General features: G+C 37.7%; 1 protein-coding gene across 1 annotated transcript in view; it reads left to right on the top strand.

Moving 5' to 3' along the window:
- Positions 1–4327: 4327 nt before the first annotated feature.
- The window catches only part of LOC140677831 (ephrin type-A receptor 3-like), a 154384-nt gene continuing 144654 nt past the window's right edge, over positions 4328–14057 (top strand). Inside the window, exon 1 of the mRNA XM_072912739.1 lies at positions 4328–4470. Within this exon, the coding sequence (XP_072768840.1) occupies positions 4368–4470 (103 nt within the window). The 5' untranslated portion in view covers positions 4328–4367. The remainder of the gene's footprint in view (positions 4471–14057) is intronic.

Consider the following 14057-nt stretch of genomic DNA (forward strand, 5'->3'; position numbering starts at 1 on the left):
TTTCTAAATGTAAAAGACCATAGGGCACACCGGATTATAAGGCGCTTTAAATGGGTCATATTTATGTTTTACTTCATGACACACATCATGTTATTTTCTTTTTTTATTTACTTTGTTAAAATTTTATTTTTCAGACCATAGGGCGCACCGGATTATAAGGCGCCTTAAAGAGGTTATACTATATGTTTTTATTAGACTTTAGGCCACACTTCATGTTATTTTCCTTTTTTATTCACTTTCTTAAAATTAAATTTTTCGGACCATAGGGCGCACCAGATTATAAGGCGCCTTACAGGGGTCATATTATGATTCTTTTTTTAAATCAGACTTCATGACACACATGTTTTTTATTTTATTTTATTTACTTTGTTAAAATTAAATTTTTCGGACCATAGGGCGCACCGGATTATAAGGCACCTTAAAGAGGTCATATTATGATTTTTTTATTAGACTTTATGACACAGTTCATGTTTTTTTTTTTTTTTTTTTTTGTTAAAATTGCATTTTTCAGACCATAGGGCGCACCCGATTATAAGGCGCCTTAAAGAGGCCATATTATATGTTTTTTTTAGATTTTAGGCCACACTTCATGTTATTTTGTTTTTTTATTCACTTTGTTAAAATTAAATTTTTCGGACCATAGGGCGCACCAGATTATAAGGCACCTTAAAGGGGTCAAATTATGATTTATAAAGCACCGGAAAGAGGTTATATTATATATTTTTATTAGACTTTATGACACACTTCATGTTATTTTCTTTTTTTATTTACTTTGTTAAAATTGTATTGTTCAGACCATAGGGCGCACCAGAATATAAGGCGCACTGCCGATGAGCGGGTCTATTCAGGTCTATTTTCATACAAAAGGCGCACCGGATTATAAGGCGCATTAAAGGAGTCATATTATGATTATTTTCTAAGTGTAAAAGACCATAGGGCACACTGGATTATAAGGCGCTTTAAAGGGGTCATATTTATGTTTTACTTCATGACACACATCATGTTATTTTCTTTTTTTAATTTACTTTGTTAAAAAAAAAGAAATTCAGACCATAAGGCGCACTGGATTATAAAGCACCTTAAAGAGGTTATATTATATTTTTTTATTAGACTTTTTGACACACTTCATGTTTTGTTTTTTTTCTTTACTTTGTTAAAAAAAAAATTCAGACCATAGGGCGCACCGGAATATTAGGCGCACTGCCGATGAGCGGGTCTATTCAGGTCTATTTTCATACAAAAGGCGCAACGGATTATAAAACGCATTAAAAGAGTCATATTATGATTATTTTCTAAATGTAAAAGACCATAGGGCACACTGGATTATAAGGCGCCTTAAAGAGGTCATACTATATGTTTTTATTAGACTTTAGGCCACACTTCATGTTATTTTCCTTTTTTATTCACTTTCTTAAAATTAAATTTTTCGAACCATAGGGCGCACCAGATCATAAGGCACCTTAAAGGGTTCATATTATGATTCTTTTTTTATTAGACTTTATGACACACTTCATGTTATTTTCTTATTTTATTGACTTTGTTAATATTACATTTTCCGGACCATAGGGCGCAGCGGATCACAAGGCGTTTTAAAAGGGTCATATTATATATATATTTTTTTAGACTTTATGACACACATCATGTTATCTGTCTCTGGTTGCCAATCAGGACGCACCTGTCTATGGATGGAAATCAGGACACACCTGTCTCTGGTTGGCAATCTGGACACACCTGTCTCTGGTTGGCAATCAGGATACACATGTCCCTGGTTGGCAATCTGGACACACCTGTAACTGGTTGCCAATCAGGACGCACCTGTGTCTGGTTGCCAATCACGACGCACCTGTCTCTGGTTGGCAATCAGGACACACCTGTCTCTGGTTGGTAATCTGGACACACCTGTAACTGGTTGCCAATCAAGACGCACCTGTGTTTGGTTGCCAATAAGGACGCACCTGTCTCTGGTTGGCAATCAGGACACACCTGTCTCTGGTTGGTAATCTGGACACACCTGTAACTGGTTGCCAATCAAGACGCACCTGTGTTTGGTTGCCAATAAGGACGCACCTGTCTCTGGTTGGCAATCAGGACACACCTGTCTCTGGATGGCAATCAGGACACACCTGTCTCTGGTTGGCAATCTGGACACACCTGTAACTGGTTGCCAATCAGGACCCACCTGTCTCTGGTTGCCAATCAGGACGCACCTGTGTCTGGTTGCCAATCAGGACGCACCTGTGTCTGGTAACTTGTAGCTTAGCTACATTTAATGGAGAGTAACCCCCCCCCTCCCTCTCTCTCTCTCTCTAACCCTCTCTCCCTCCATCTCACCCCTCTTTCTCTCTCCCTCCGTCTCACCCCTCTCTCTCTCTCTCTCTCTCTCTCTCTCTCTCTCTCTCTCTCTCTCTCTCTAAAACTCTTTCTCCCTCCATCTCACCCCTCTCTCTCTCCATCCATTTCATCCCTCTCTCTCTCTCCATCTCACCCCCTCTCTCTCTCTCTCTCTCTCCCTTTATCTCGCCCCTCTCTGTCTCTCTCTCTCTCCATCCATTTCACCCCTCTCTCTCTCTCTTTCTCCTTCCATCTATCCCCGTCCCTTTCTCTCTCTCTCCCTCCATCTTGCCCCCCTCTCTCTTCCTCACTCTCCCCTCTCTCTCTCTCTCCCCCTTCAATCTTGACCCCCCTTTCTCTCTCTCCATCTCACCCCTCTCTCTCTCTCTCTCTCTCTCCCTCCATCTCGCCCCTCTCTTTTTGTCTCTCTCTCCATCTCACCCCTCTCTCTCTCTTTCCCTCTCCATCCATCTCACCTCTCTCTCTCTCTCTCTCTCTCTATCTCTCTCTCTCCCTTCATCTCACCCCTCTCTCTTTTTCTCTCTCTCATCTCACCTCTCTCTCTCTCTCTCTCTCTCTCTCTCTCTCTCTCTCTCTCTCTCTCTCTCCACCATCTCACCCTTCTCTCTCTCTCTCTCTCTCTCTCCCTCCATCTCGCCCCTCTCTCTCCATCCATCTCATCCCTCTTTCTCTCCCTCTCTCTCTCCACCTCGCCCCTTTCTCTCTCGCTCTCTATCTCTCTCTCTCTCTTTCTCTCTCTCTAACCCTCTCTCCCTCCATCTCACCCCTCTCTCTTTCTCTCTCTCTCTCTCTAACTTTCTCTCCATCCATTTCATCCCTCTCTCTCTCTCTCTCTCTCTCTCTCCATCTCACCCTCTCTCTCTCTCTCTCTCTCTCTCTCTCTCCCTTTATCTCGCCCCTCTCTGTCTCTCTCTCTCTCCATCCATTTCACCCCTCTCTCTCTCTCTTTCTCCTTCCATCTATCCCCGTCTCTTTCTCTCTCTCTCTCCCTCCATCTCACCCCTCTCTCTTTCTCTCTCTCCATCCATCTCACCCCTCTCTCTCTCTCTCTCTCTCTCTCTCTCCCTCCATCTCGCCCCTCTCTTTTTGTCTTTCTCTCCATCTCACCCCTCTCTCTCTCTTTCCCTCTCCATCCATCTCACCTCTCTCTCTCTCTCTCTCTCTCTCTCTCTCTCTCTCTCTCTCTCTCTCTCTCTCCCTCCATCTCGCCCCTCTCCCTTTTTCTCTCTCTTATCTCACCCCTCTTTCTCTCTCTCTCCCACCATCTCACCCTTCTCTCTCTCTCTCCCTCTCTCCATCTCGCCCCTCTCTCTCCATCCATCTCATCCCTCTCTCTCTCCATCTCGCCCCTCTCTGTCTCTCTCTCTCTCTCTCTCTCTCCCTCCATCTCGCCCCTCTCTCTCTTTCTCCTTCCATCTAGTTCCCCTCTCTCTCTCTCCCCTCTCTCTCTCTCTCTCTCTCTCTATCTCACCCCTCTCTGTCTCTCTCTCTCTCTCTCTCTCCATCCATCTCACCCTCTCTCTCTCTCCATCCATCTCACCCCCCCTCTCTCTCTCTCTCTCTCTCTGTCTCTCTCTCTCTTTCCATCTCACCCCTCTCTCTCTCTCTCTCCATCTTGCCCCCCTCTCTCTCTCTTTCTCCTTCCATCTAGCCCTCGTCCCTTTATCTCTCTCTCACTCTCTCTCTCTCTCACTCCATCTCGCCCCCTCTCTCTCTCTCCCTCCATCTCGCCCCTCTCTCGCTCTCTCTCTTTCTCTCGCCCCCCCCCTCTCTCTCTCCCTCCATCTCGCCCCTCTCTCTCTCTCTCCCTCCTCCTCGCCCCCTTCTCTCTCTCCTTCTCTCTCTCCCTCTCTCTCCCCTCTCTTTCTCTCCCCTTCAATCTCGACCCCCTCTCTCTCTCCCCCCTCCCTCTCTCGCTCTACCCCTCTCTCTCTCTCCCCCTCCTCCAGCACGGCGTGCTCAGTCCTCCGCACGCCGCCACCAGGGATGCATCGCGGGCGCAGCGCAGCAGAAAAATGGCTCCGACTCCGCGCGTCTTGTGGATCTATGCTTGTCTTTCCCTGCTTTTGCACGTCTTGTCGCCGGGCCAAGCCTTACGGAATTACCCGGACAATGAAGGTAGGTGTCCGGTGGACGCCCCCCATAAAAGTGTTGATGAATCATGCGTCAGGACGCAGGGGAAAGAGCAAACAGGAGCAGAAAAGTGTTTGTTCCTTTTGCAGTTTTGCCATTAAATGTGCATGATAGGACGTCATTCTCCCAAAGTGGACCAACTTCCATCACTTCATGTTCATTAAGAGTCTGGACGATGACGTCTTTCACTCAGTCAGCAATTACATGACATTTGTCACATGATCATATCAACATGATGATACTAACATGATGATATCAACATGATGATACTAGCATGATGATATCAACATGATGATACTAGCATGATGATATCAACATGGATGCTCGCCTCAAATAAGAGGATACATGTAGTCTCCAACTAGTCCTGGCTGCTTCTATGAGGCAGATACGTGCTGGATGGCCCGGCCCATGGGTGAAAAGATCAGCGCCCCACAGTTTGATCTCCTTATTGAACACTTTTTGAGCAACTTATTGATGAGGGGAATAATAATGCACTGAAATGCAATTTAAAATAATTAACATGCTCGGGAAGTGCTAATATTCTCTGGTGATGTCATGGCAGTGTGGAAAAAATTCATGTTTTGGACTTAATATTTCCAGTTTTTAATGATTACATTTTTAAAAGTATATTTTAAATGGCGGTAAACACTTTAAAAAAATGTGCATTTTTTTCCTGCGTACACTTGATGTGTGAGCACTGGAGTTGCTACGAGGGAGAAAAGGAGTAGGGTTGACTAAGCGAATAAGCTCTGCTTCTGCCTGCTCCTTTTCGGGCACGTCGCAAAAGAAATAATGGGAATGTTCAAAGTAAAAAAAAAAAACAACAACAAGACATCGCTGACGTCATGCACTTCTTTCAACGTCAAACTAGCTTGGGACGGAATAAACAGCACCTCTGCTGGTTGCAGCCCAGTACTGCACTCTGTTGGCCTCATGTGCTTGAATGCAATTAATTGTTGTTTTTTTATATTGCAAAAAGCTACTGTAATAAGTTTACTATAATAAGTTTACTATAATAAATTGCTCGCTCCGAGTTTGAAGAAGCAATTGTCGTCGTTTACAAGGAAAATAAGCATATTTTGTCACCATAAGTCAGTAGAAAGGTAATGACGTTATGCTTGTAATAAAGTATTATTCACATAAATATAGTAAGAATAGAATGACATTATTATTATTATTATTATTATTATTATTATTATTATTATTATTATTATGTACTGTTGCATACAAAGGATTGCCTTTAAAAGGACCAGAGCAGAGTTATATTACACTAAATGTTCCAACATGGAGGTATATTACATTAAATGTTCCAACATGGAGGTATATTACATTAAATGTTCCAACATGGAGGTATATTACACTAAATGTTCCAACATGGAGGTTTATTACACTAAAAGTTCCAACATGGAGGTATATTACATTAAATGTTCCAACATGGAGGTATATTACACTAAATGTTCCAACATGGAGGTATATTACATTAAATGTTCCAACATGGAGGTATATTACACTAAATGTTCCAACATGGAGGTATATTACATTAAATGTTCCAACATGGAGGTATATTACACTAAATGTTCCAACATGGAGGTATATTACATCAAATGTTCCAACATGGAGGTATATTACACTAAATGTTCCAACATGGAGGTATATTACACTAAATGTTCCAACATGGAGGTATATTACACTAAATGTTCCAACATGGAGGTATATTACACTAAATGTTCCAACATGGAGGTATATTACATTAAATGTTCCAACATGGAGGTATATTACACTAAATGTTCCAACATGGAGGTATATTACATTAAATGTTCCAACATGGAGGTATATTACACTGAATGTTCCAACATGGAGGTTTATTACACTCAATGTTCCAACATGGAGGTATATTACACTGAATGTTCCAACATAGAGGTTTATTACACTGAATGTTCCAACATGGAGGTTTATTACACTAAATGTTCCAACATGGAGGTATATTACATTAAATGTTCCAACATGGAGGTATATTACACTAAATGTTCCAACATGGAGGTATATTACACTAAATGTTCCAACATGGAGGTATATTACACTAAATGTTCCAACATGGAGGTATATTACATTAAATGTTCCAACATGGAGGTATATTACTCTAAATGTTCCAACATGGAGGTATATTACACTGAATGTTCCAACATGGAGGTATATTACATTAAATGTTCCAACATGGAGGTATATTACACTAAATGTTCCAACATGGAGGTATATTACATTAAATGTTCCAACATGGAGGTATATTACATTAAATGTTCCAACATGGAGGTATATTACTCTAAATGTTCCAACATGGAGGTATATTACACTGAATGTTCCAACATGGAGGTTTATTACACTAAATGTTCCAACATGGAGGTATATTACACTAAATGTTCCAACATGGAGGTATATTACACTAAATGTTCCAACATGGAGGTATATTACACTTAATGTTCCAACATGGAGGTATATTACATTAAATGTTCCATTATGGAGGTATATTACACTGAATGTTCCAACATGGAGGTATATTACACTAAATGTTCCAATATGGAGGTATATTACACTAAATGTTCCAACATGGAGGTATATTACACTCAATGTTCCAACATGGATGTTTATTACACTAAATGTTCCAACATGGAGGTATATTACACTAAATGTTCCAACATGGAGGTATAATACACTCAATGTTCCAACATGGAGGTATATTACATTAAATGTTCCAACATAGAGGTATATTACACTGAATGTTCCAACATGGAGGTTTATTACACTAAATGTTCCAACATGGAGGTATATTACATTAAATGTTCCAACATGGAGGTATATTACACTAAATGTTCCAACATGGAGGTATATTACACTAAATGTTCCAACATGGAGGTATAATCCACTCAATGTTCCAACATGGAGGTATATTACACTAAATGTTCCAACATGGAGGTATATCACACTAAATGTTCCAACATGGAGGTTTATTACACTAAATGTTCCAACATGGAGGTATATTACACTAAATGTTCCAACATAGAGGTTTATTACACTAAATGTTCCGACATGGAGGTTTATTACACTAAATGTTCCAACATGGAGGTATATTACACTAAATGTTCCAACATAGAGGTTTATTACACTAAATGTTCCATTATGGAGGTATATTACACTAAATGTTCCAACATGGAGGTATATTACACTCAATGTTCCAACATGGAGGTTTATTACACTAAATGTTCCAACATGGAGGTTTATTACACTAAATGTTCCAACATGGAGGTATATTACACTCAATGTTCCAACATGGAGGTTTATTACACTAAATGTTCCATTATGGAGGTATATTACACTAAATGTTCCAACATGGAGGTTTATTACACTAAATGTTCCAACATGGAGGTATATTACACTAAATGTTCCAACATGGAGGTATATTACACTAAATGTTCCAACATGGAGGTATATTACACTAAATGTTCCAACATGGAGGTATATTACACTAAATGTTCCAACATGGAGGTATATTACACTAAATGTTCCAACATGGAGGTATATTACACTTAATGTTCCAACATGGAGGTATATTACACTGAATGTTCCAACATGGAGGTATATTACACTTAATGTTCCAACATGGAGGTATATTACACTTAATGTTCCAACATGGAGGTATATTACATTAAATGTTCCAACATGGAGGTTTATTACACTAAATGTTCCAACATGGAGGTTTATTACACTAAATGTTCCAACATGGAGGTATATTACACTAAATGTTCCAACATGGAGGTTTATTACACTAAATGTTCCATTATGGAGGTATATTACACTAAATGTTCCAACATGGAGGTTTATTACACTAAATGTTCCAACATGGAGGTATATTACACTAAATGTTCCAACATGGAGGTATATTACACTAAATGTTCCAACATGGAGGTATATTACACTAAATGTTCCAACATGGAGGTATATTACACTAAATGTTCCAACATGGAGGTATATTACACTAAATGTTCCAACATGGAGGTATATTACATTAAATGTTCCAACATGGAGGTATATTACATTAAATGTTCCAACATGGAGGTATATTACACTAAATGTTCCAACATGGAGGTATATTACACTAAATGTTCCAACATGGAGGTATATTACACTGAACGTTCCAACATGGAGGTATATTACACTAAATGTTCAAACATGGAGGTATATTACACTAAATGTTCCAACATGGAGGTTTATTACACTAAATGTTCCAACATGGAGGTATATTACACTAAATGTTCCAACATGGAGGTATATTACACTGAATGTTCCAACATGGAGGTATATTACACTAAATGTTCCAACATGGAGGTATATTACACTAAATGTTCCAACATAGAGGTATATTACATTAAATGTTCCAACATGGAGGTATATTACACTAAATGTTCCAACATGGAGGTATATTACACTAAATGTTCCAACATGGAGGTATATTACATTAAATGTTCCAACATGGAGGTATATTACACTGAATGTTCCAACATGGAGGTATATTACACTAAATGTTCCAACATGGAGGTTTATTACACTAAATGTTCCATTATGGAGGTATATTACATTCAATGTTCCAACATGGAGGTTTATTACATTAAATGTTCCAACATGGAGGTAAATTACACTAAATGTTCCAACATGGAGGTATATTACACTAAATGTTCCAACATGGAGGTATATTACACTGAACGTTCCAACATGGAGGTATATTACACTCAATGTTCCAACATGGAGGTTTATTACACTAAATGTTCCATTATGGAGGTATATTACACTAAATGTTCCAACATGGAGGTTTATTACACTAAATGTTCCAACATGGAGGTTTATTACACTAAATGTTCCATTATGGAGGTATATTACACTAAATGTTCCAACATGGAGGTTTATTACACTAAATGTTCCAACATGGAGGTATATTACACTGTATGTTCCAACATGGAGGTTTATTACACTCAATGTTCCAACATGGAGGTATATTACACTGTATGTACCAACATAGAGGTATATTACACTAAATGTTCAAACATGGAGGTATATTACACTAAATGTTCAAACATGGAGGTATATTACACTAAATGTTCCAACATGGAGGTATATTACATTAAATGTTCCAACATGGAGGTATATTACATTAAATGTTCCAACATGGAGGTATATTACACTAAATGTTCCAACATGGAGGTATATTACATTAAATGTTCCAACATGGAGGTATATTACATTAAATGTTCCAACATGGAGGTATATTACACTGAATGTTCCAACATGGAGGTATATTACACTAAATGTTCAAACATGGAGGTATATTACACTAAATGTTCCAACATGGAGGTATATTACATTAAATGTTCCAACATGGAGGTATATTACATTAAATGTTCCAACATGGAGGTATATTACATTAAATGTTCCAACATGGAGGTATATTACACTAAATGTTCCAACATGGAGGTATATTACATTAAATGTTCCAACATGGAGGTATATTACATTAAATGTTCCAACATGGAGGTATATTACACTGAATGTTCCAACATGGAGGTATATTACACTAAATGTTCCAACATGGAGGTTTATTACACTAAATGTTCCATTATGGAGGTATATTACATTCAATGTTCCAACATGGAGGTTTATTACATTAAATGTTCCAACATGGAGGTAAATTACACTAAATGTTCCAACATGGAGGTATATTACACTAAATGTTCCAACATGGAGGTATATTACACTGAACGTTCCAACATGGAGGTATATTACACTCAATGTTCCAACATGGAGGTTTATTACACTAAATGTTCCATTATGGAGGTATATTACACTAAATGTTCCAACATGGAGGTTTATTACACTAAATGTTCCAACATGGAGGTTTATTACACTAAATGTTCCATTATGGAGGTATATTACACTAAATGTTCCAACATGGAGGTTTATTACACTAAATGTTCCAACATGGAGGTATATTACACTGTATGTTCCAACATGGAGGTTTATTACACTCAATGTTCCAACATGGAGGTATATTACACTGTATGTACCAACATAGAGGTATATTACACTAAATGTTCAAACATGGAGGTATATTACACTAAATGTTCAAACATGGAGGTATATTACACTAAATGTTCCAACATGGAGGTATATTACATTAAATGTTCCAACATGGAGGTATATTACACTAAATGTTCCAACATGGAGGTATATTACATTAAATGTTCCAACATGGAGGTATATTACACTAAATGTTCCAACATGGAGGTATATTACATTAAATGTTCCAACATGGAGGTATATTACACTGAACGTTCCAACATGGAGGTATATTACACTAAATGTTCCAACATGGAGGTATATTACACTAAATGTTCCAACATGGAGGTATATTACACTAAATGTTCAAACATGGAGGTATATTACACTAAATGTTCAAACATGGAGGTATATTACACTAAATGTTCAAACATGGAGGTATATTACACTAAATGTTCCAACATGGAGGTTTATTACACTGAATGTTCCAACATGGAGGTATATTACATTAAATGTTCCAACATGGAGGTTTATTACACTAAATGTTCCAACATGGAGGTATATTACACTAAATGTTCCAACATGGAGGTATATTACACTGAATGTTCCAACATGGAGGTATATTACACTAAATGTTCCAACATGGAGGTATATTACACTAAATGTTCCAACATGGAGGTATATTACACTAAATGTTCTAACATGGAGGTATATTACACTTAATGTTCCAACATGGAGGTATATTACACTAAATGTTCCAACATGGAGGTATATTACACTAAATGTTCCAACATGGAGGTATATTACACTAAATGTTCTAACATGGAGGTATATTACACTGAATGTTCCAACATGGAGGTATATTACATTAAATGTTCCAACATGGAGGTTTATTACACTAAATGTTCCAACATGGAGGTATATTACACTAAATGTTCTAACATGGAGGTATATTACACTTAATGTTCCAACATGGAGGTATATTACACTAAATGTTCCAACATGGAGGTATATTACACTAAATGTTCAAACATGGAGGTATATTACACTGAACGTTCCAACATGGAGGTATATTACACTTAATGTTCCAACATGGAGGTATATCACACTTAATGTTCCAACATGGAGGTATATTACACTTAATGTTCCAACATGGAGGTATATTAAATTAAATGTTCCAACATGGAGGTATATTACACTAAATGTTCAAACATGGAGGTATATTACACTAAATGTTCCAACATGGAGGTATATTACACTAAATGTTCAAACATGGAGGTATATTACACTAAATGTTCCAACATGGAGGTATATCATGAATGTATGTCACCGCCCGGAGGAGTTGTCTCGGGCTCAGGAGGGTACGTAGCCGGCAGGAGGAGGAGGAAGAGGAGGAAGAGGCAGAGTCAGAGAGGAGTATTTAAACAGGAGGAGACAATGATGAAATATTCATTGTGGTGAGCGGAGGATGAATGATGATGAAGTGAAACTCCCGTTGACTTGGATTAGTGACTTGCAGAGCGTGTATGGCCAGCTTCGCTCATTGGATATGAACGCTGATCCCTGCCGCCATACCCTGCCATACCCGACCCTACCCTGCCATACCCTGCTTTACCCTGCCATAGCCTCCCATACCATAATGGCCTAATTGTCACCTTCACCACCGCTCTCTTCCTCGCCATCACTCGCTGCAGTCGGACACATTTTAGAGCGGTCTGCAATATTTTATTTACAATAAATAATCTATTAATTGACGTTTACTAATCCATGTCCGAATTGCGATGCATCTAAAAATGTATTATTCCCCCAACTTCTGGCAGTCACTCATAGAATATACGTGTGCATTGCAGGTTAACGCCCCCTTTTCAATAAATGACGCTAGCAAGTACAGATTAGCAAGCAAGCGCAACACCATTTTTTTTAATTGAGAATATAGAACATTACACACAGCGCTCAAAAATCTGTCAAAATGTTTTAGTACAACTTTGGTAAGCTATGAAGACACAACACTTGTTGGATTGTCGGAGCATTATGTCTACCATAGTCAGACGTACTGTGCTTCAACATATAGTATCATTGTGGCTATGAGTGTTTCATAAAGCACCAACTTGGCGAGTCTAAAAGAAAGCAAATGTGAGTAAAACCTAAAAGAGTTCAGTTTTTTTTTACCAAAAGCAGCAATCATAAATTGAATGTTGACATTTATAGTTATATTTTGATAATCCGGTGCGCCCTATGGTCTGAAAAATTAAATGTTAACAAAGTAAAGAAAAAAAGAAAATAACATGATGTGTGTCATAAAGTCTTATAAAAAAATCATAATATGACCCCTTTAAAGCGCCTTATAATCCGGTGTGCCCTATGGTCTGAAGAATTACATTTTAACAAAGTAAATAAAAAAGAAAATAACATGATGTGTGTCATAAAGTCTAATAAAAATATCATAATATGACCCCTTTAAAGCGCTTTATAATCCGGTGCGCCCTATGGTCCGAAAATACAATTTTAACAAAGTAAATAAAAAAGAAAATAACATGATGTATGTCATGAAGTCTAATAAAAAAAAATCCTACTATGACACCTTTAAGGCGCCTTATAATCCGGTGCGCCCTATGGTCCGAAAAAATGTAATTTTAACAAAGTAAATAAAAAAAGAAAGTAACATGATGTGTGTCATAAAGTCTAATAAAAAAAAAATCATAATTCAACCCCTTTAGAGTGCCTTATGATCTGGTGCGCCCTATGGTCTCATGAATACAATTTTAACAAAGTAAAAAAATAAATAAATAACATGATGTGTGTCATGAAGTCTAATAAAAAAATATATAATATGAGCCTTTTAAGGTGCCTTATAATCCAGTGCGCCCTATGGTCCAAAAAATAAAATTTTAACAAAGTAAATTAAAAAAATAAAATAACATGATGTGTTTCATAAAGTCTAATAAAACAATCATATTATGACCTTTTTAAGGCGCCTTATAATCCGGTGCACCCTATGGTCTGAAAAATACCATTTTAACAAAGTACATATAAAAAGAAAATAACATGATGTATGTCATGAAGTCTAATAAAAAAAATTCTACTATGACCCCTTTAAGGCACCTTATAATCTGGTGCGCCTTATGGTCAGAAAAATAAAATTTTAACAAAGTAAATGAAAAAAGAAAATAACATGAAATGTGTCATAAAGTCTAATAAAAAATTCATAATATGACCCCTTTAAGGCACTTTATAATTCGGTGCGCCTTATGGTCTGAATTGTTTTGTTTTTTTAACAAAGTAAATAAAAAAATAAAATAACATAATGTGTGTCATAAAGTCTAAAAAAAATATATATATATATTTTGACCTCTTTAGGCGCCTTGTAATCCGGTGTGCCCTATGGTCGGAAAAATAAAACTTTGACAAAGTACATAAAAAAAGAAAATAACTATGTGTTATAAAGTCTAATACAAAATCATAATATGACC

This window comes from Nerophis lumbriciformis, unplaced genomic scaffold (genome assembly GCF_033978685.3).
Source record: "Nerophis lumbriciformis unplaced genomic scaffold, RoL_Nlum_v2.1 HiC_scaffold_49, whole genome shotgun sequence".
Classification (NCBI taxonomy): domain Eukaryota; kingdom Metazoa; phylum Chordata; class Actinopteri; order Syngnathiformes; family Syngnathidae; genus Nerophis; species Nerophis lumbriciformis.